Source organism: Sarcophilus harrisii, chromosome 2 (assembly GCF_902635505.1).
Source record: "Sarcophilus harrisii chromosome 2, mSarHar1.11, whole genome shotgun sequence".
NCBI classification, from domain to species: domain Eukaryota; kingdom Metazoa; phylum Chordata; class Mammalia; order Dasyuromorphia; family Dasyuridae; genus Sarcophilus; species Sarcophilus harrisii.
Window position 1 is genome coordinate 97,744,785 of NC_045427.1, and position 24,309 is coordinate 97,769,093.

At 36.0% G+C, this 24,309-nt stretch overlaps 1 protein-coding gene across 4 annotated transcripts in view; it reads right to left on the reverse strand.

The window, feature by feature from the left end:
* CLHC1 (clathrin heavy chain linker domain containing 1) overlaps positions 1-24,309 on the reverse strand; it is a 55,244-nt gene that overhangs the window by 15,757 nt on the left and 15,178 nt on the right. For 3 of the 4 annotated variants that reach the window (XM_031950485.1, XM_031950483.1, XM_031950484.1), the window contains 6 exons: positions 21,892-22,025; positions 20,482-20,683; positions 20,267-20,382; positions 19,770-19,854; positions 9,207-9,313; positions 7,477-7,651 (listed from right to left, as the gene is read on the reverse strand). In XM_031950485.1, the coding sequence (XP_031806345.1) occupies positions 7,477-7,651; positions 9,207-9,313; positions 19,770-19,854; positions 20,267-20,382; positions 20,482-20,683; positions 21,892-22,025 (819 nt within the window). The remainder of the gene's footprint in view (positions 1-7,476; positions 7,652-9,206; positions 9,314-19,769; positions 19,855-20,266; positions 20,383-20,481; positions 20,684-21,891; positions 22,026-24,309) is intronic. The other variant, XM_031950486.1, reaches the window with a different exon arrangement.

Genomic DNA, 24,309 nt, shown 5'->3' on the forward strand with positions numbered 1-24,309 from the left:
AATTGAGTGATGTTCATCAATTGGGGAATGGCTGAATAAATTATGGTACATGAGTATAATGGAATATTATTGTTCTATAAGAATTGATGAGCAGGCTGATTCTAGAAAAAACTGAAAAGACTTCCATGAACTGATGCTAAGTGAAGTGTGCAGAACCAGGAGAACATTGCACACAGTAACAAGATTATGTGATGATCAAGTATGATGAATTTGGCTCTTCTCAACAATAAGATGATTCAAAGCAATTGCAATAGACTTGGGATGGAAAGTGTCATCTGTGTCCAGAGAGAGAACTATGGAGACTGAACATGGATCAAAGCATAGTATTGTCACATTAGTTATTGTTTCTCTGTTTGTTTGCTTGTTTATTTTCTTTCTTTCTTGTGTTTTTCTCCCTTTTGATATGTTTTCTTGCATAGCATGAAGAATATGGAAATATGTTTAGAATATAGTAAGAACATGTTTCACATGTTTAACCTGTATCAGATTGCTTACTGTCTTGGGAAGGAAAGAGGGAGAAACATTTGGAACACAAAGTTTTGCAAAGGTGAATGTTGAAAATGATCTTTGCATGTATTTGGAAAAATAAAATACTATTAAAAATAATTATGTTAGCCAAATAAACACTTTGGACTTTTTTTTTTTAGAACTAATGCATTAAATTTCAAAAGACATTAATTCCAATCTCTAGTTTTCCATAAATTACACTTAAATAATAATTTAGTTATATATACAAGGAAAACATACAATATCAGTATCTGTAGATAAGTGATAGTTCTTAAGCAGGCTAAAAGAGAATCACAATTCATGCTCTAATAACAATCTTCTAGTCTCAGAAGATCCTAAGCGAGCTAGCTACAGTTTTATTAGTTTCAGAAGAAAGAAATTCAAAGCCCTTGACATTTCCTTAATGCTGTCTCCCAGTATTCCTGGAAGGTTTCTAACTGCCAGACTTATACTATCTGCAACAGCTTCCAAATTGCAATCCCATATTACTCCACTGTTGGCCTTTTCTATTCCTATTCTCTTGCTACTGAATGCTTCTGGAGGAATTCTTGCAATAATGTTAACTAATAATGTTACAAATTCGTATTATCTAATTTTAACTGCTTCTCTCCTGAATTACCTCTTCCAAACCTTCTGTTTCAAGCTCCATAAACAAATTTTTGGCCTCCTAGCAGAAAACTAAAATCCTACTTTAATGACTAAACTTGTTCACCACAAATTCCATCCTGCTTACATAGCCCTTTCTTTTGTTCCGGTCTTTGGGAAGAAGCGTATGGTGAAGTGTGTCTGGGAAAGACTAGCCCTTCTGGGGTGAGGCAGCTTTTCCCCTTTGATGTCCACCTGATCTACCTTTTACCTGTGGCTCCAGAAGCTGTAATATTCACAGTAGCCACACTCCAGTAAACTGTCTCAGCAGACAGGCTAAATCAGGTTGAGGGTAACCAAAGGGCCTTAAATTCTATGGTGAGTTGGGAGGTGTATACCCCAAGTATGTAAAGATTTCCTGTGGAATGGGTAGATAAAAACAGTTTGTTCCAGCCATGAAGGCAGGTGTTATGGAGGTCTCAGAGCCAGTTGGACAGTGAAGACCCCAAGGGCAGCTACCACCCCTCAAGCCATCATTAGTCCTCTCGACTCTGTCCTGCCACCAGACAGGCTCTGGAAGAGGGGGCCAAAGACTTTGTGTACCTCTGACTTGCTGAAATCCAATTATCCCAAATCAAAAGACAGCAACAAAAAGGGGGGGGGGGGGGAGTGGCTCTTGCTATGAGGACAATGATTCTTCTTATGTCCTCAATCCCGCTCCTGACTCCTCAGTAAAGCAAAATCAAACATCCCACAAGTGCCCAGCCTTTGTCTGAAGACCTCTGCCAGAGAGTTTGGAAAGATCCTTCCCTCTAAGGAAGCCCACTCCATTTTCTGATAGCTCTGTTAGGAAATCTTCTCATCAAGTCTAACTTTGTCTCTTTTCAAATATAAGACAGGTTTTATGTAATCTGATAAAACACAAAATGGGCTTGTACCCAGGGACAACCCTTGTACTCTTTCCAGAGAGCATTAAGCAACCCTCCCTTCCAGTGAATCCCACCTTCTCTATGGATTTATAGTGGCCAAAAAAGAGAAGGTCTGAGTCACTTCCTTATATACTGAGTCCTTACTGTGCCAATCCTACTTACTCTTTGGAGCTGCGATGCTTTGGGAATCTCCCCAGGCTGGATACTTTTATTTTCTCTCTCATAGTCTCTGGTCAAGGCTCAGAACGTATTTCTTCTCTTTCATCAAGGCTTTTTCTCTATCTGTATGTCTGTCTGGCACTGGCCTCTATCTGATAGGGTTTCCTACAGAAGCCTCACAGATATTCATGCATCTCTCCATGCATATGTAAAATCCAACTTTTCACTATTTGCCTTTATATCTCTTCATCTCTGTCTGTCCTTCAGGTGGCTATCTCCTTAGCTACAGCTCACCTCCCTATTTCTTTTCCTCTTATATAGAGGAGGCCTTTTCTTTTCTGGGGGACAGTCTCAGAGCAAAGGTACTGAGATTCTGAAGAACCTTATATTCTTAAGCATCTTTTTTTCTCAGGAATTTCTTTCTTCTTGGACCTTTTTTTGGTTCTACTTCTTTGTAATGGCCAAGTCCAAGGGCCAGCACTGATTTGGGACCTTAGCATTCATTCCCAAGGAATCAAATTACTGCTTTTCAGTCTTACACAGCCCGACTTTGCAATCCTTCGGCCTCCTTGCTGCTCCTTAACCTTAACATTCTGTCTCCTGATTGAGCATTTTCACTCTGTTCCACGTCTTGAATTCTTTCTCCTCACTTCTGGTTCCTGCCTTCTCCTACTTCCTTCAAGTCTCAGCCCAAGCCCCACCTTCTAAAGTATTCCCCAGTCCCTCTCAATCTCAGTATCTTCCCTCTGAGATTACCCCTATTTTATCCTGTATAGAGTTTGTACCCAGTTGTTTGCATGTTATTTCCTTCATTAGACTATGAGTTCTTTGAAAGCAGGGACTGTTTTTGCTTTTCTTTGTTCACTCCATTACTTGGCACATTTAATAATTACCAGTTGGCTGACTGAATATAGATTTCACAATAAAATTTTTAAGTAGAAGGAAAACACTGCTGATACAACTTTGAAGCTACAATCTTAATTGAATATTAAAATAAAAGACTTCTTCAGTGACAACAGCGAGGACCTAGGACAAGAATTATCAACTTATTTAGAACAGAACACACAGTGAAAGCGCTCATCTGACTCCTCTTGGCGCACGCCTAATGAGATAAATATATACATATATATGTATTGTGTGTACACACACATGATTATATGTGTGTGTGTGTGTGTGTGTGTGTGTAAATATGCACCCATACATGTAAAGGGCTGAAACTCTGAATTGATGCACTGAGGTCGGACAACCAAGCACTTAAGGCTAATTACTTACTGGACAATACTCTATTAGCATATGCTTGGAAAATGGCCCTTCCCACTATCCTGTGCTAGTTCAATCTTTAAGTGTATACAGAGAATTATAGGAGGGACTAGGGGGTGGAGTAAGACAAGCCAGAGTCACTTTGGCAGTAGAGGAGAAGGGAGGTCGTGGAAATCCTGCGTCCATCCAATTCACTTCTACCCCTAAAGACCAAGAATAAAGACCAAGAACTTTTGCTTATCCTGACTCCGGCTCATTCTAAGGTATCCAGGGAGCTAACTCGGTCTTCAGACATATACACATCCCTGATATCTTTTTCTGCAGAAAACTCTAGAAGTAGAGCTCCCAAAAGAAAGTCGGACTGACACAGGAGGGAATTACACATGAAGAAATTATCTGAATCTTTCTCTTTGCTGGCCACAAGTCATGTATACTAAGCAGGCTGTCCCAAGGGTGATTTTTAGGACATTCTAAATGGATACAAAGGGAAAGAAAGACTCACAAAAGGGGAAGGTTGTTTAATACCCTCTGGAAAAGAGCAAATGGATTTCCTAGATGTTGTTTAATCAGTTTAGTTGTGTCCTACTTTTCATCACCTCATCTGCAGTTTTCTTAGCAAAGATAGTGGAGTGGTTTGCCATTTCCTTCATCCCGGTTTATAGATGAGGAAACTGAGGCAAATAGAATTAATGTCACTTGCCCAGAGTCACACAGCTAATGTTTGAGGATAAATATGAACTCAGGTCCTTATAACTCCAGGCCCACACTCTCTTCACTGCATTACCTGGCTGCCCTTTGCTGGATACAAACCTATTTTTTTTATTTTGTCAGGATAAATAAAACTTACTTCACATTTTATACTCTATTAATTTGAAGAAAAGCTAAGAGGTGATTTTGGGGAAACAAAATGAGTCAGATTTTTATGTTTCTAGAAGAAACCCTGTCAGAAGTCTGAGCCAAAGGGTTTATTATTATTCCCTCTGGTGAATCTGGCCCATCATGTCAGAGGTTGGGGGTCTGGGTTGCATATGTGTTTCACATATGTAAAAGTGACTTATTATTCATTTAACTTTGAAAATCAATAAAACCAAATAGACATTCTTTATAACTATTTGTATTTGAACACTTGGATTTCCAAGTAAAAATATTAAATTAAAGACCTATAGCCTCTTTGATTCTAGGACCTCTCAGGGAACTCATTATCAGATCCAAACTGCCCATTTTTGGCCTCTGCCCTCACTCTTGGGATTTCCAGGGGACCTCTTGATTTTGCCTATGTGCCTGTGGCTTCCTTGATTCTGAGTCTTTCCAGGCAATTTTGTCTTAGTCCTGGATCCAGGACTCTAGGATCTGTTTTTGTATCCACTTCAAATTATGCTTTCTGGAATGCCTATTCCAGTTAACAAACTTGTTTTTATCTTTAAACTTTTCCTTTATCTTTCCATCTTTTAGCTCCCAGAGACCTGACTCCTCCCTAAAGACATGGTCAACCTCACTACTCTATCTAGTCCTGATGGCACTTTCACTTTTTCCCTTCCCCTGCAACTCATTAGTCATGAGAGGAAATGCTCCTCCCTGCAACTTCCTGACTCTTCCCCTACTACTTACTACCTATCTCAGTAATCTCTCCTTTGAAATTCATTCAATCCATAATTATCACCCAAACAACACTCTGCTAGTATACCCTAGTATACTCCACTATACCCAGTACACTCTACTTCCTTCCTCAATGAGTTCTTGCCTGACTTATAGTCACAACCTTTCTTTTGTTCCCAGTTCATGCCCTCATAATAGGGTACTAATATACATAATGGTATTCTCCCAAACATCTTCTATATATTTCTACAATTATCATGCTGCACAAGAAAAGATTCAGATTCAGATTTTTGTGTTCTACTCTATATTCTTAACTATTTTTATCCTAATTTCTTTATTAATGTGTTGTGCTATTAATAGTAATAATAGCTTTTAGTTGGTGCTGTAAAAGTTGCAAAAGATTTCACAAATATTCTTATATTATCTTCACAACAACCCTAATATTATCTTCATTTTACAGATAAGGAGACAGAAACTAAGTGATTTGCTTGGGGTCACACAGCTAATTAAGTGTCTGAGATAGGAGACTTGAGAACTCAAGTCTTCCCAAATCTAAGCTCACTGCTCTATCTGCTGTGACACCTTGTTGTACCATGTTATGTAAGTAAACAATTACCTGCAGCTTATTTTTTTCTTGTAATTCTATTGTTCCCTCAATATTACATTGTAAATAGTTCTGAAAACTTTTGATGAATCTTTTCATAAATCTTTTAGTAGAAGCTTTAGAAATATTGTGTTCCCTAATTTTTTTTTTCCTACAAAGTTGCCTAGTAGTTTTATGACTGCCTTTGGGAACTGTTGAATTTCCTACTACATTCCTTGGATACATCAACAAGTTTTCCTGCTGTCACCTCTTACATGGTGAACCGAACAATCCTTACATCTTAATTTATTTTATTTCATTTCAAGCCTTTGTACTTTTCTGAAAACATAAATGCTTATTTTTCATTCCAATTATCCGGAAGTACAATATCATCTATTTTTCCCTTTCAAAAAACTTGACAGTTTTCTTCAATGATTGGTCATTCAATAGTTCAAAATCTGACTCTGCTGGCTTTGATGCTTCCCTATGTTTTCTGTTTTTATCTTTTTCTGTTTTCATGTTACACACACACAGGTCACAGGTGTTATAGCATTTTAGGGAGAAAAATCTTTCAAACTCTGTGTTGCTTCATTTCTTTTAATCATGAACTTGGGTTTAAAGAGAACTGCATTATTCATTACTATTAAAATTGTCAGCTGTAGAAGGAACTTCACTAAAGGATTCATCCTTGCAGAAACATTCCAAAAAACAGTAAGATCAAGATCTCAGAGCTAAAACTCTTTAATAACTTTTTTCCCACAAAAAAAAAAAAAAAATCAGGATAAATATCTGAAACAACATTTAATGACTTTCCAAAGATTACTCAATCTGCATAAGTAAAATCAGGATGAAGATGAATGCCTAGTCTAGGAGAACAAATTATCCAGGCATAAACTCTATTTGCTTCTTCTTGAGGCTTAATGAGAAAGAGCTATTGCCATTGTTGCTGAGACAAAATGACTTCTCTCCTTTTGAGTCTATTACCATATTATTCTATCACTGATCATGCTCTACCAAGCCCCAGCTTTGGATTACTCCCACCAGCCACTGCCTTTTTCCACTATTCTTGTCCTGCTAAACAAAGATGGAAAAAAATTACAAAACCATGCCAATGTGTAGATTAACTACACATTTATGCTACCTTATCTCAACTGGGCCTTTACTGTAGCAAAGCAATCTTCTTGCAGATCTCTGACATTCACCAGACACTTTTCTAAACTTTTTCATTCTTTCTCAAATTTCCTATAGAATACCTTCTTGACAACCTCTTAAATGATATCCTTGCTTTATACATCACTGAAAAAATTGATCTTCTTAAAAATCAAGTCTGACCATATCATGTCGTTTGAGTATTAAATAAACTCTAGCAGAACCTAATACCTCCAGGACTAAATATAAAATACTGTTTAGTTTTTAAAACTCAACAAAATCCAGCTCCTTTCTACCTTTCCAGTCTTGTTACAATTAACTCCCTCCAAGTACCCTACAATACAGGACACATTCACCTTCTCACAATTCCTCAAGCATCACACTCCATCTCCCAACTCCTTCTATTTTCAGATGGATTCTCCCTTTTCCATTTCCCTCCCATAGTTTCCCTGGCTTCTTTCAAGTCTATGAGATGTTTACTAACTTGATCTGATTTCTTATCCTTACCCCTCTTGTGGTTTTCAACTTGCTGATGATCTAACAATAATTCCATGTTCAGTAAGATTTTCTTGACTAATTGTTATAAAGGTCTAAAGCAAGAAATTGCTGTTTTAGTGATCAAAATTCTGGGTTAAAATAAATGTTAAAGAGAATAGTATATACTCTTTAAAAACCATGTCAAAATAAGTTTAGCCCTGTTTCACTTACCTCTGCCGGGTGACCCAGTGTATAACTAGATCCAACCGTTTTTCCGATAATCCACAGGTAATTCCTTCCAGGGTCAACTGAGCATTAATAGATTTTTTAGCAGCACGACTTGTGCTGAAAAGAGCCTCAAAGAATAATAATAAAGGAAGAGTTTTCCCTTTAATTTTACCAACAGCTAGAGAGAGAAAAAATGAACTGTTGAGCCAAATGTTTTAGCCAGTATTATTTACTTATTTCATTTCATACTTGGTGTAACTTTAAAATTGGTAAAGATGATGAAAAATGCTATCTACCTCTAGAAAGAGAATAAACCCTAAATGCAGATTGAAACATAATCACTTTGTTTATTTTTGTAGGTTTTTTTCCCCAACATGGCTAATATAGGTACATGTGGTGCATGACTCCACATCTACAATGAATATCATATTGCTTACCTTCTTAATGGGTAAGGTAAGGTCTGGAAGGAGGAAGAAATTTTTTTTTAAAAATGAATATTATAAAAATGAATAAATTATAAATAAATAAATAGAATAAAAAATAAAATAAAATTTGTGAAGAAATGTTATAGTTTAAGAATAATTAAAAGACTCCAATTTTCAAGAAAGGGTTAGCATTTATTCTCCAATTTAGACCATAATTGATGTAAGCTAACATTTGAAATTGCTAGTCATTTTCAAAATATGCTAACTCATTCCATATCCTTATTGAACTTTTCAATTCCACTAGTATTGGTGCATTAAAAAAAAATATATGCAAGGCTCTAACTTAAATTAAATGCTAGAGATATGAAGATAAAAAGAAAAAGCCGTTCCTTTCTCCTGTTCTCTTACATACTTCTGGGAAAAAACAACATGCAGTGATAAGTAAATATGAGATAAATTAAGAAGAGCAAGAACTCAAATGATTAGAGTAACAAGGAAAAGTCCTCATAAGAGATAGCCCTTGAACTTATGAGGGAAAATGCTATCCACTTCCAGAGAAAGAACTAATGGAGTCTGAAGCATACTTTTGTTAAAAAAAAAAAAAATTAATTAAAAAAATCCACCTTTTTTTTTTCCTTTGTTGAATATATTAACATATTGTCTCAAAAACTTTACCTTTGAGATTTATGTCAAATTAAAATCAAGTTTTGCATATGTTTCAAAGACAAAATACATTTGACCAAAAATCAAAAAAATTTTTAAAACATCTTTTTTTAAAAATTGAAGTTTACCCACCTTAATATCTCTAAAACTTAAAGTTTAACATTGTAAAGGATTTTAGAAATCATCCAGTCAAATCCTTCCCTTTTACCAATGAGGGAGCTTATACACAAAAAGGTCAAGTGATTTGTTCACAACTTTGCTGTCTCATGGATAAAACAAAAAGAACTTATAAAATGTTTATACATTCAATATACCCATGACAAGCAGCAAGGCATAGTTAAAAGAGACTGTATGGTTTCTCTAACATCTCCATGTTGTGTGACCCTAGACTTCTCAATGCACTAGGCATCTCTCTAATACCATAAACTGCTAATTTGTATTCATAGGAGTATGCTCCCTAGAGGGAATTCCCTCTACCAGTGAAATCACAGGTCCACTCATTCCCCTCCCTTCCCATAGCATCTTTCAACAACAACAACAACAACAACAACAACAACAAAAAAAAAAAAAAATATATATATATATATATATATATATATATATATAATTTCAGATGGATTCAGAGAGAAAGAGAGAGATCTTTACCCTTAAATTTCTTCATTGTCCCCATGTTTCGAAGAATTCCTCTAGGACTGTTCACCGCAAAAATAGCTGCAGACTCATAATCGCCATTTACAAACAATTCGTTGAACCTATTATATTTTGTAATGTTCACCCCCCCCAATAAAAAAATTAGTTAAATGGTCTAATACAGATTAAAGTAAAAAACAATATAATAAAATATACAAACATATTTCTAGTATTACCACAATCATATACAAGCACTCTAATATTACATTTCTAATTCTAAAAGGTAGCATAATAGGTAGACTATTGTATGTGGAGTCAGGAAGACCTGAGTTTGAATCCTATCTCATATACCTATTGACTGTGTGGCTCTGAATAAATCAGTTAATCACTCTCTGACTCAATTTTCTCATTTGAAAAAAAAGGATAATAATTACATCTATCTCAAAAGATTATTGTAGGAATCAAAGATAATATGAAGTAATACATGTAAATAGCTTTGAAGAATTTAGTGTTATGTAAATACTAGCTATTATTATTGTAACATTATTATTAATTTGTTGGCTAGCATCTTATTTCTTTGTTTTTGCTGAGGAGTTGGGGTTAAGTGACTTGCCTAGCCAAGGTCACATAGCTAGGATGTGTTAAGTGTCTGAGGCTGCATTTGAACTCAGGTTCCTGACTTCAGGGCTGGAGGCTCTCTCCACTAAGCCATCTAGCTGCCACATATTTTACTTCTTTAAGTAAGTTTAAGATGACAGTCTCAAGTGCTCAATGAATTTACAATATGCTTTGCCATTGTTTCTTTAATAATACTAGCAGCAACTTTTGGAAAAGAAAATGAAAAAGGCAATATCACTCTTCCTATTCAACAAATTCCCGTGGCTCCTATCATCTCCAGGATCAAATATAAAATCCTCTTTGGCTTTTAAAGCCTTTCACGGCCTGGCCCTTACCTGCCTTTCCAGTCTTACACATTACTGCCCTCTATACTCTCTGGGGCCACTCATTGATTGTCCCCTTTGCTGGTCCCTGAGTTCCCCATCTCCTAGGATTTTGACTGGTGGAATCCCATCCCTGGCATTCTCCATCCTCATTATCACCTTGTAATTTCTCTGCTTGCTTTCAAGTCTCAACACCAAACCCCATCTCCTGCAAAAAACCTTTCCCAGTCCCTGAGAGACTATAGACAATTTATCAAATATATATGTTATTTGTACATAGTTGTTTGTATGTTGTCTTTCCCATTAGAATGTGAAAGTAGGGATCATTTTTGCCTTTCTTTAGCACAGTGTCTGGCATGTGACAGGAAATTGATAAATATTAGCTGACTGACTTACTGATAGGTAGCAGTTAATTCCCAATAATATCTTTAGAGAATGAGGCATTTATTATTTTTGGACCAAATCTGTGATTTAAGTGGCAATGAGAATTTCCATAAGAAATTTCCAAAAAAAAAATTAATTAAAACTAAAAGAAAAAGAAATTTCCTCTACCAATACCCATCAGTACTTGTTTCACAATTTGTAGTATTAGAGAATTGCCTAGAGCATTGAGGGTTTAAGTGACTTGGTTTGGGTCACATGACAGCATTTATTATTTTGTCAGAGACAGACTTGAATCCTGATCTTGCTGAGTCTGAGGCTAGTTTCTATCTGTTTCATCATTTTTTTTAATTAAAGTTTTTTATTTAGAAAACATATGCATGGGTAATTTTTTAACATTGACCCTTGCAAAATTTTCTGTTCCAAATTTTTCTCTCCTTGCCCCCCATTCCCTCCCCTAAATTGCAGGTAATCCAATACACACAATTTATGTTCTAAGAGAAAAAGGTTTCCTGCCCAGAAGATCAACTCTTAGAAGAATATTAACTGAGTTTAAAGTCTAGAGATAACAGTCTCCTTAGTACTTGGGATTCCAAGCAACAAATACTCAATGCCATGTTTAAATAACATGGTAATTCAGATAAGATGATAATGAAGTTATCTATTCTCTCCTTTCAGAACAAAAAGAGCTCTATATTTTTTATATAATTACTTAACAAGGAATACACAAACCTCAATAAAAAAAATCTGTCAAGATCTAAATAGGGTTGAAAATGACAAAATGATAAATGATAAAATGGGCACTTTTGGAGGAAATTGGAAAGACCACTATGAAATGCTATAAAGTGAACTCTGCAGAACTCTGAAAACAATTTACACATGATCAAATTACAGAGAAAAACCGTTTTTGAAAGTCTTTGCGGTTAGGAATCTTACAAGGTGCTAAGAAGTGGAATTGAGGAGACAGTGGTTAAATCTAGTTTAGCATTGATTTAATCCTACAACAAATAATGGTTTCCTAGTGATATAATGATTGGTGTATACTCGGTGTGGGGCATATAAGGAAGAGCTGTCAGGGCCAGAAAGGACAAGCCCACTAGAAGCTCTTGGAGGAGGAGGCATTCATTCCATTGTCTCTTTGTGCTTGCTGGAGGCTGAAACTGGCAGAGGCAAAGGACTAGCAGCAGGAGCTCTTTGAACTAAGGAGAAAGATAGGTCTTTAAGAAAACTAACCAGGCCCAAAGAAGGAGACAAGATTTGGAAAGAAACAATAAAGGATTTGGACTTTAACTCCTGTTTGCATTCAGGGTAATTACACTGAACTGAAACTGAGGCTGCCTCCAGAAACCCCCAAGAATCATGCTCCCAGAGAACATTACATTTTGGCACCCAACTGTGGGATAGACAGGATCCTGATTTCAGTGAAAAAGTCTCTGATCATGATTTCAGTGGAAAAGTCTCCTCAACCCAGAAATTAGGGTTAGTACAAAAATATGCAAGGAAACTTTGTTAAAGGGTTAAAATTGTACTTCAGCTAAAATGGAACTGATGTTTAGAAAATAGCCTTCTTTTCCAATTCAAGGAAAATGTGTAGAAAGCATTGTTAGACTTATGAAAAGCCAAGGTTTGATTAAAATTTGGGAGCTGATCACTGAACTTTTAAAAACTGTACAGTACACATCTTCTTGGTTCTCTAAGGAAAAAGAATTGGATCCAGATGAGTGGAAATTAATAGGACAGCAACTAGGTGAATACTACAATTCCAATTCAAACTCAATTTCCAAAAATACACTTTATACATACAATTTAATATAACTGGCTATAAGAAATTTTATAAGTACTAGAATAAGGAAAAAGAAGAAAGAGCAGGAGGAGGAGGAGAAATAAACTAGGTGAAAAGGATGAAGAATCAGATAAGAATGGAGTTAAGTACAATTTTAAGTGTGGTGCTTCACAGCAAGAGAAATTAGGTCATTCCACATCCTCTGACCTACTTCCCTCAATTAACCCTTCATGGGTAGAGGGAGAAGGAGGAGAGGGAGAGGCAGTAACACATTCAGCACCTCCTATGAAGCAGCCTATGACAAGATTACAAAAAGCATTGGTTAAGGCAAAAAATGAAGGAGAGGATGTATCTGATTTAATAAATGCATACCCTGTGATTGAAGAGCTTGACCCTTCAGGTCAACAAACGAGAAGATACACTCCTTTTGATTTGGAAAAAATTAAGGATTTGAAAAAAGGTTACACTCTTTATGGGGCTACATCCTCTTATATTAAGATGTTACTAGATAATTTGGCTTATGAAATCCTAACCCTTAGTGATTGGAAATACATAGCAAGGCCATGTTTAGAACCTGGACAAAATTTATTGTGGGCTTTTGGAGTGTCATGAATTATATAGGATTCAAGTCCAATGCAATAAGCAAACTGGAGTTAATATACAACTCATCTTTGACCAACTAGCAGGTGAAGGTCAGTATGCAGAGAATTCAGCACAGATTAATTACCCCATAACAGCTTATGAACAAATTGCTATTGTTGCTATAAAAGCTTGGGGTTCCCTCCCAGTGAAAGGTGGAACATATTGATTATCCCATAACAGTGTATGAGTAAATTTCTAAGGCTGCAATAAAAGCTTGGGGTTCCCTCCCCGGACAAAAAGATTGAGGGGAAGTCTTCACAAAAATAGAGCAAGGTCCTAATGAACACTTTGCTGATTTTGTGGGTGTTTACAAACAGCTGTCACAAGAACCATTGGAGAAAATGCAGCTACAGAAATAATGACAAGACAACTGGCTAAGGAAAATGCTAATGAGGTTTGCAGAAGAATTATATGGGGACTACACAAAGATGCTCCTTTAGCGGAGATCATAAGATGCTGTGCCAGAGTGGGCACAAGTGCTTATTATACCCAGACTATGATGAAAATGGGAAGACAGAATCCCTCTTAGCAAGGAACTTTTAGAGAAAATCATCACTGTTTTCAGTGTGGAAAAATAGGACATCTGAGAGTCCACTGTAGGTATAGAGATAGAGTGAGAAGACAGGATGAGAGAAGAACTAAAACTCTATGTCCAAAATGCCACAAGGACTTCCACTGGGCCTCAGAATGTAGATTGACCCAGGGAAATGAGAGGCAGGTCCCAGCCCCAAGATATTATACAAAAGATGGGTGGAGCATGATGGCAGTTGAGTTTACACCCACCAAATCTTTAGAAGGTCAGGACTCTGATGTGATCAACCAGCAAAAAAGCAATCAGATAGCAGAAAGGGATTACATGATCAATCATCCAAAAAGCAATCTGATAGCAGAAAGGAATTACAATTGGAGAGAATACAGGCTTTTTAACCCAACAGAAGGGCAGTGTCCAGTGAGAGCAGCTCCAACATAATATGCAGCTCCAATGTAATTGCCAGATGATGAGAGAAATCCCGCAAGTAGCAAATAGAAGGGACTAGATGGAGAAGGAAACAGATGGGTGGCAACAAGCACTCAGAGAGAGACAGAAAAAGAGGAAAAACCTCAAAACAAAGGAGAAGACCTAAGAACAAAATCCTTAGGAATCATTGGATTCCTTAACACAAGATGAGACCATTGCAGGACTTGAAAACCAGCAGGAATCATTGGATTCCTTGAGATGAAAAATTGTTGATGAGACTATTGCAGGACTTCAAAACCAGCAGGAATTATTGGCTTCCTGGCACATGAACTAATGGACAATAGATTCCTTTTGGACTATTTCTAGGATTTATAGACATGTATAATTCCTCATTTTGATTCAGGTTATTTGTTACATCACTACTAGCCTGTGTTATGTTACTATGTGCTTGTGTAATTTATGTAATTATATGTAATACCTCCCATGTTGATATTAGGTATACCTGTTTCAAGTGAGCCCCTTCAGAAACCCGCTAATCCGATTTGATTTCCCATTTCCTTTGGTGTATTCATCTCCCTGAGAAGTCAAGGGCAGGATCGCTTCCTTTTATGGTGTTTTCACCCCTTTTTTGAGAGTCAGGGAAGGTGTGATCACCTCCTTTTTGGGGGTTCTCACCTCCTTGAGAAGTCAGGGAGATCATGACCACCTATGTTCTAAAAACAAAAGAAAGCAGGAGATGTTAGGATTCTTAGAGGGTGCTAAGTAAGTGGAATTGAGGAGATAGTGGTTAAGTCTAGTTTAGCACTGATTTAATCCTACAACAAATAATGGTTTCCTAGTGATATAATGATTGGTGTATACTCAGTGTGGGGCATATAAGGAGGAGCTGTCAGGGTCAGAAAGGACAAGCCCACTAGAAGCTCTTGGAGGAGGAGACATTCATTCCATTGTCCACCTTTGTGCTGACTGGAGGCTGAAGCTGGCAGAGGCAAAGGACTAGCAGCAGGAGCTCTTGGAACCAAGGAGAGAGATAGGCCTCTAAGAAAGCTAACTGGGCCCAGGGAAGGAGACAAGACTTGGAAAGAGACAATAAAGGATTTGGACTTTAACTCCTGGCTGCATTTGGGGTGATTACACTGAACTGAAACTAAGGCTGCTTCCAGAAACCCCCAAGAAACCTGCTCCCAGAGAACATTATATTTTAGAGAACATTACACTTTATAATTCTATTAATGGAATGATAGGGAATAATTTTGATTTATGTCAGAGAGGGACTTAAAAATCAGAGTAAGACATGCGGTTTTGAATATAGGCAATGCAGAAATTTGCCTTCCTGGACTATTTGGATTTGTTGTAATTTTTTTAATTACTTAAAAGAAGGGGAGGGACCAGGGCAGTGGGAGGGAAAAATAATATATGCTTATAAAATAATTATTTCCAAAGAAAAGATACAAATAATATTAAATTGAAAAAAATAAGAAAATTCTAATTTTTAGATATAGTCTTAAGATGAAATCTTTAAGGTTGACCTATGTGTACAAGGAATGATGACAGAGAAGTCCAATGACAAAAAATGTCCCAAAAAGATAGACAAGGTGATAAGTTAAAAAAAAAAAAAAAACCAGTAGGGGAGGGAAAAGGTCTAATAACATAACTAAGGAAGATTTGATAATGACAAGGTTAGCTAGGTGACGCAATGGATAGAGTACCAGCCCTGAAGTCAGGAGGACCTGCGTTCAAATCTGACTTCAGACACTTAACACTTCCTAGCTGTGTGACCCTGGGCAAGTCACTTAACCCCAATTGCCTGAGAAAAATTAAATAAATTATGATACTAATAATGACAAGACTAAGGAAGAGTTAATAGGATATAGCACAAAGCCTCCCTTACAATAAAGCAATTAAAAGTTAAAAGTAACTTCTAACCCTTTTATTTAATATTCTTGAGTATTCAGCAGTAAGAACTATAAATAAGGCTAAGGAAGCACTAGTAGAGTGCAGACCTACTGACTAATAAATCAATCAATATGTATTTGTTCTGTGTCTGCTATATGCCAGTGCTAAGTTCCAGGGACACAAAGAAGGGCAAAAAATCAATCCCTGCCCTTGAGTTCACAATCTAATGGAACAGAGACATGCAAATAATTATGTACACGAAAGTTTCAAGTAATCGACAAAGAGACCTCTGTATTAAGAATTAAAAATTAAGAAAGATCAAAAAGGTTTCTTGTAGAATGTAGGATTTTAGCTAGAACTTGAAGAGAAGCCAGGAGGCTGAGATGAGAAGAATTAGACCATTGTCACTGGTTTGAAGAGTAAGCTGTAAGGTGTAAGAAGACTGGAGAGGTTGAGATAGGGGTGGCAACAAGGTTATGAAATGCTCTAAATACCAAATGAAGATATTATATTTGTTTCTAAAAATGACAGGGAGACAATGGAGTTTATTGAGTAAGGGGCATAGGCAAAATGGTCAGAATTTTCAGGCTACATTTTTCCCTTTAGGAAAATCACTTTGGAAACAGAATAGAGGATTGGAGTGGAGAATCAACCAGCAAGAGTGTTGTAATAATCCGGAGTGTATAGGCAAAGGCCTATCTCAGGGTGGCAGCAGTCTCAAGGAGAGAGAAAGAGCAAATGCAAGAGATGTTGCAAAAACAAACTCAACAGACTTTGGCAAGTGATTGGCTATAGATGTTAGAAAGAGTTATGACAGCACCTGGGTTGCCAGGCTGAGGGACTGGGAGGATGGGTGCTGATTTTGACAGTAATAGAGAAATCTGGAGGGAGAAAAAGGTTTAGTGAGAAAGATTATGAGTTTAGTTTTGGACATATTAAGTTTAAGATACCTACAAGACATTCAACTCAAGATGTCTGATATATAACAGATGGAGATGAGAGATTGACTGGAAGTCAGCACAGGGGGAAGGATGTATAATTGGATCTAAGAATCATCAGCATAGGTGATAAGTTGAAACCCATAGAAGTTAATGAGATCACCAAATAAAAGACAATAAGGGAAAAAGAAAAAAAGCCTCATGAAAGACCCTTGTGCAAAAATCAGAATTAGTTGTTATTTGTCTTTCATTCTCAAGTTCTATAACATCAGGGAGATGATGCCATGACACTCTAGTAAGTGGGATTTAAGTGAGGGAGGGATATGCAAGGTCACCTGCCTCACTTTCTCCTCTGGAGTACATCTAGATCTGGTAGCAAGGTATGGATCAGGATGCTCGGAGATAGCCTAGGTGCAGTGGGAGGCCTTGACAGAGTTAGCAAGCATGTCCTGAATGAAGATCCAGCAAAGAAGACTGAGAAGGAAGAACAGTTAAGAGAGGAGAACCAGGAGATGGCAGTGTCCTTATGATTTAAACAGAGTACCAAAAAGAGAGTGATTGATAGTGTCAAAGGCTGAATAGAGGTCAAGGATGGCTGTTGAGAAAAGACTACTGGATTTTGTAATTAAGAGAGAAAGAGAGAGAAGAGATAGAGAGACAGAAACAGAGACAGAGAGAAACAGAGAGACAGAAAAAGAGAGAGAGAGACAGAGACAGAGAAAGAGGAAAGGAAAGAGGGAAAAAAGGAGGGAAGGAGGGAGAGAGGGAATAGTTTGGGCTGAATGGAAGCTAGACTGTACAGAATTAGGAAAAGAGAAAAGAAGTGAAGGCCTTTTAGATGGACTTCTCAGAGAGTTCAGCCACAAAAATCAGGAGGTATATGGGTGGCAGGGATAGAAGAATCAAGTGAGAATTTTTTGAGGATGGAGATATGGACCATTTTTAGTTAGTAGGGAAACAGTCAATAGACTGGGAGAGACTAAGATAAGTGATTGAGAGTGGTGATGGCAGAGAGGGAATCTGTTGAAGGAGATGGGATGGAGTAGGGTCAAAGGTACATGTAGTAGGGTTTGCCTTAGCCAAAATGGCTGCCTCTTTATGTGAGACAGGATAAAAGGAGATAACAGCAGAAGCAGTCTGAGTGGCACTGGATGAGGAGAAAAGAGAGAATTCTTGGTGAATGGGGGCATCAAATTTTTTTAGCCAAATATATATTTTTAGCAAATTTTTTTAGTAAAATATTCTTAGCTGAGAGAATTGGGAGAGACCGTGAACCACTGAAGGTTTGAAGGGGGGATAAAAAGGGTTAGAAGAGATGTGGTGGTGAATTGGATTGCCAAGCAGCAGTAAAGGCTCAGTTGAGGTTAGGTAACACAAATTGGTAACAAACCCAGTGAGAACAGTTGGGAGATCTCTTTGCCCCTTGTTCAGCAGCTTATGTATAGGATGGAAGACAATAAGATGACAGAAGTGATCTAAGACTGAGGCTTTGTGGGGTATCATTGGTGTATAATAGGGTGGGGTTGGTGATTCAAGAAGATGGCATAGAGCTGAACTGACTTACCAGGGTATTGAGATAGGGAAATAAGGGGAGTGTAATGAGGGAAGGGGTGATAGTCTAAAAGAGATTTAAGGAAAAAAAGAGAATGAAGGTCTCAGTATGAACAAAGAAAAGGATTGGGAATTGGATGGCAAAGGTAAATATGGAAAGCTAATAGACTGAAATGAGATAAGAGATTCTCAGAATTCATAAATTTAGAAGAATGGGTGGTTTGTGGGTGATAGCAAGATCAAGATGATCATCTTTGTGTGTGGCTAAAATGAGGAAGAAATGTGTAGGGTGAAGAATTTAGGGTTATATTGTTTACTATGTATGTACTAATAGATATGTTGCTATGAGAGTAGGTAATTAAAATCATGATGATGATGATGATGATAACAACAATAACAGCCGGTGACAAAAAACAATTATTTTCTTTTATATCCCAAAATGAGCATTCATGGGAAGCTAAGAAATAAGAGAGTGACACATTTTAATTCAAGTAGTATAATATAGCATTTTCTTCCTACTTTTGCATTCAATAAGATAACAGCTAAAAACAGCTAAATGATATTTAACCTTAATATCATCTTACAGTATGAAGTTTACATATTTTTAGATTAATTAATGTGTCCACATTGATTATTTTTATAAAGTTTACAAGCTAATGATCTCTTTAAAGCTCTTATGTATTAGTAAAATGAATTAGACTTTAGGAAGAAATATATCTCCTTAAGTATTAAGGACTGGACATGGTGAGAAAAGCAACAGTATTAACCAGTATAGAAGAATTCTGGTTGGCTTGGAGCTTGAAGAATGGACTAGAAAACGTAAAAAACAAAACAAAATCCACTTGTATTGTAGAGGGTCACAGACAGTGGGGAAATTCTGGGTGAGATATAAGACCCTTCATCCCAGAGGGAACCTGCTGACAATATCTGGTTCAGCTCCCCATCTCCCCTAAGGGCTCTCGGCCTTCATGAAAAGTCAGGGGGTGGTGACAACCTATGTTGAGATTGAAGCAGAGTGATACCAGGTGGCAAACTACATACAATAGCAAGTTGGCCTTCTGTGTTTATGTGGTCCCTTGTGTGTAGTATATACTGGGCACATGCCCAGTGTTTTGTTACATAAGGGTATGAGGATATAAAAAGGGGAAAATTCTTGGAATAAACTGACTCCATATTTCCACCATCCTCAGGAGTCCCACCTCATCATCACCTCCTCCACTAACCTTCCCGGTGAAGGGGCTCTAGAAAGCAACAATATGTTTTGTCATCCCAACTTAGAGGCTCTAGAAAGCATGACACAACATTGTACTACCATCATGTCAATCCTGAAAAATCTAAATTCTCAGTCTGGCAATTTTTTTGCATTGATTTACTTTTTAAAATATAAATATTTTACAAAACATTAATTTGCCAGCTAGAAAAAAAATTAAAATTTCAAAACTAAACAATAGCTCATTAATTGGATGCATGTGAACTGTTTCTATTTGCCTTTCGATGTAGTCAAGTAACACTTCAGCTTCCTTAGCCTTGCTCGGGTCTTCTTCAAGTAACTCCTCAACAAGTGATTGATCATCTGAAATGTTGCAAACATGTACAGATATTTAAGAATGCATTTAACTTTGGAAACCTGTTCTCTCCTAAATATAGCCCAATAAGTATATATTTAACTTAAGGATTTCATACAATTGTGGCATACAATTATCACTAGCCCCATGGATTCTCTGGCAACTCCCTCTTTGTTGATCTAATAAAGTCTTCTCTTCAGGTCACATCATCCATAACTATTATTTATTTATTACTTGAAAGCTGTTAAAGCAATAGGCTCATTGAAGACAGACAATGTTAGGAAAGCTAAATTCAATCATGCGGCTTGCAGACATATTTTGAGCTTATCCCTGAATTTTCTACAATTATAATGACCAAGTCCTTGCCTTACAATTGGGTCTTCCATGATTTATGTTCTTTTTTTAAAAAATACTAGTTACCTTGCAAAAGTTTTTGAGTTTTATTTATTTGAATTATGTAGTCTTGAAATGAAATGCTCATGTCAGATTTCATCCAGGTAGAAAATGCACTTAAAACCATTTCTGTTTTTCTATGACTATAAAGATAAACATGATCAATATACTAGGTCTCAAACCATATGATATTAAATATGACAAAATTCATATTTCAAACTTTTTAAAGAATAAATTCATACCGAAATCGTAATTTATTGTTTAGTGCTTCAGCTGTATCTCGCCTCTGTAATGCCCGGATCTTTTCTTCATCTAAGTCATTCTTTTTCATTTGTGGTATATATTTTACCATTGATTGTTGTCTAATTTCTTCATATTTTTCTTCAAGACGAGTAAGATATTCATTAAGAGAATCTAGATTGACAGATTCTGCTAGTGTCATGCCTATTGAAAAGGCAAACAAGATTATAGAAGCTATTTATGAAATTTCTATTATGTCAAACATTAAGTTTAAAGAGATATTAATCAAACATTTTTTTTAAACATGGAAAAGATGACATAACTTCAACAGCAATAAGGTAAAGAAAAAATACTATAGGGCAGTATCACTAATAAAGGTTGATATATGAACAAATCAAAACCAGAAATACATCTGAAAAAAAACAATCCATTATGATCATGTCAGAAATCAAGAAGTGATTAAATTTTATGAAAACAAGTTTTTAAAATACTCTAATAAAAGTATATAATAATATACTATATGCTATATAGTATATAATGTAATAATAGCATATAATAATAAATAATAATTAAATAATCTAATTTTAAAATAAACCTCACAACTGGGGAATAATTCAACAAATTGTAACATGAATGCATTGGAATTACACTGTAAACATTATACTATAAGAAATGACAAATATAAGTCACATAATGAAATATCAGAATAGGGGGCAGCTAGGTGGCAGTGGATAAAGCAGCAGCCCTGAAGTCAGGAGGACCTGAGTTCAAATTTGATCTCAGACACTTAACACTTCCTAGCTGTGTGACCCTGGGCAAGTCACTTAACCTCAATTGCCTACCCCCAAAAAAGAAAGAAATATAGGAGTAAAGGAAAAAAACAATCACAACAGTTGAATGCACAGCAGAGAATAGAAGGGTAACCTATGAGGAAGCAAAGAAAAGATGGTGAACATATTGTGTATATTCATGAATATATAATCTTTTCTGTTATTAGATATGTTTCTTGAAATGGAAATTTATTGTTATATATTTTGAATCTTTCTTGATGTTCTGCTGAGCATATGACAATATTTTGTTTTATTTTTTTAATTTTCCTTTACTTTCTTTTTTATTTAGTTTTTTCTTATTTTGTATTCAGTTTTAAATTTAAAAAAAAAAAAACTGTGAATATTATTTGATTCTCCCAACCACTCATTGAGGTAGATACTCCAAGCATTATTAATCCTATTTTATATAAGGAAACTAATGCTCAAAAAAGATAGTGACTTGTCAAAAATGAAATTCAGTGTTTGCAATCTCTTCCCTTTCAATTACATTATACTACCTCCCTGATATGAATTTAGCACATTACAAAGGGTAACAATTCAAATGTCTTCCACTCTCTTTAAAATATTAAGTAAATACTCTACCTGGAATAGGTCTTGAAGGATTTGGGATAGTTATGAGTTGTTCAGTTTCTCTTACAAGGTTCTTTCCCCTAACTTGTCTTAATTTCTTTAACTGCTTTTGAATCTTTGAGGAATTAGCTTCAATAGCTCTTATCCTGAAGAAAAAAAAAAAGAAAAGATTTCTTTCATTTCCTTCAAGTGATTCAACTCTTTAGATCACCAGAATTAGCTAAACAAAAAATTGACCAAATAATGACTTTTATTTTGAATTTTTATTTTATTCAGAGTTATCTTGAGTTTTGGTTATCAGTTTCAAATAATACTTTAGATAGTTTGATAGCAGAGTATTCACTAAATGATGTCCTGGGGCAGTTAGGTGGCACAGAGCACCAGCCCTGAAGTCAGGAGGACCTGAGTTCAAATCTGATCTCAGACACTTAACACTGCCTAGCTATGTGACCTTGGGCAAGTCACTTAAACCCAATTACCTCAGCAAAAAAGAAAAATAAAATGATGTCCTGAAAAAGTGAACTTCATTTTTCTCTCATTATAACTATTAATAAAATTTCACACTGGGCATGTTTTCAATAGAAAGCATGAATTGAAGCATAGATCATGTAATAATCTAGCCCCAAAGTTCTAAATAGTCAAAACTTGAACAAAACTTTTTATTTTATAAGATTATTTATATAATCAACTTTTCAATAAGTAAAACCCTTTCTATTATACATTAACAAACTACGTCTAAACATGCCCATTGTATGCCTCTCTCTCTACTCCTCTTTGGATGAGCCATGTTTTGATGCCTTAGTGATTGATTTACAGCCATCTAGCATCACCAGAAGCATTATGATGTGAAAAGATAGCCTTTTGTCAGAGGAATCAGCAAGACTTAGTTTCCTTTTATTAAATCTAACCCATAATTTTTGACATATCTTTTGCTATCTTTCTCCTTATAAATATTTACAGTGAAATCACTGAATATCATAGTATATATTACCCTGGTTTGGGAGATATTATCAAGCTCTTCACAGAAATACTGTTACTCTTTATCTCCTTCAGCAGATAGCATATATGCTACAATTATCTTCATGTTAAGTCTTTTGTTTATTCTTTTCATGAACATTGTAAGACAATGCAGCCAAACATCTCAAGAACGGAGATTTCTTACTCTTTTGGTTATACAATAAAATCAATTTTACCAAATCTTCTCTTTCCTCTTCAAGGATTCAGTATTCCATTTAGCTGTAACTTAATAAGAATAACTATCACCATGCTTCAAGGTTTGCAAAACATTTGATATATTTTATCTCATTTGCTCCTCAAAACAACCCTGGAAATGAGAAATATTCTCATTTTATAGATGAAGATTCTAAGGCTTCTGGAAGCAGTTAAGTTACTTGCTTAGAGTCACATAACTATTAAGTGTTTGAGGCTGAATTTGAATTTAGACTTCTTGATTCAGGCCCTGTGGCACCACTATGGCACTACTTAGCTGCCTACCATTTGTCTTCTGGTTTCATTCATTGTGAGATCATCCATAATGAAGTGGTTCAGCTTTTGCAATGATATGTCACTGGATAAAGATTTCATATTTATAGTACTTACACTTATGTTTATAGTATATATAGTATATACTTATAGTACATACAATTAAAAGCACTTAATTCTTAGCATTTTCAAACTTATTTTCCATTATCCTACTATTAATGTGGAAGCAGAAGTCAGGTTTCATAAGACAGATTCATTTAAAATTTTTTCCTTTGTTAAAATAAAGTTAATAAAAAATTAAGTATGATGGTAAAAATGAGTTCCTTCAGGTGCTTCTCCATCAAATGCAACTTTCCAATATGACAATGCTAAGTATGGAAAGGGACAATGGAAATTTTACAAACTTGTTTAAGGTTTTCAATGCTAATTTAAAACTTCTTACAAATGACCAGCAGAATGAATACAGAGAGGCTTGAATAGACTTACATGAACCGATGCTAAGTGAAATGAGCAGTACCAGGAGATCATTACATACTTCAACAACGATACTGTATAAGGACGTATTCTGATGGAAGTGGATTTCTTTGACAAAGAAATCTAACTCAGTTTCAATTGATCAATGATGGACAGAAGGAGCTACACCCAAAGAAAGAACACTGGGAAATGAATGTAAACTGTTTGCATTTTTGTTTTTCTTCCTGGGTTATTTCTACCTTCTGAATCCAATTCTCTCTGTGCAACAAGAGAACTGTTCAGTTCTGCACATATGTATTGTTTCTAGGATATACCATGACATATTTAACATGCATAGGACTGCTTGCCATCTGGGGGAGGGAGGGGGGGGGAGGGAGGGGAAAAATCGGAACAGAAGTGAGTGCAAGGTATAATGTTGTAAAAAAAATTACCCTGGCATGGGTTCTGTCAATAAAAAGTTATTTAAAAAAAAAA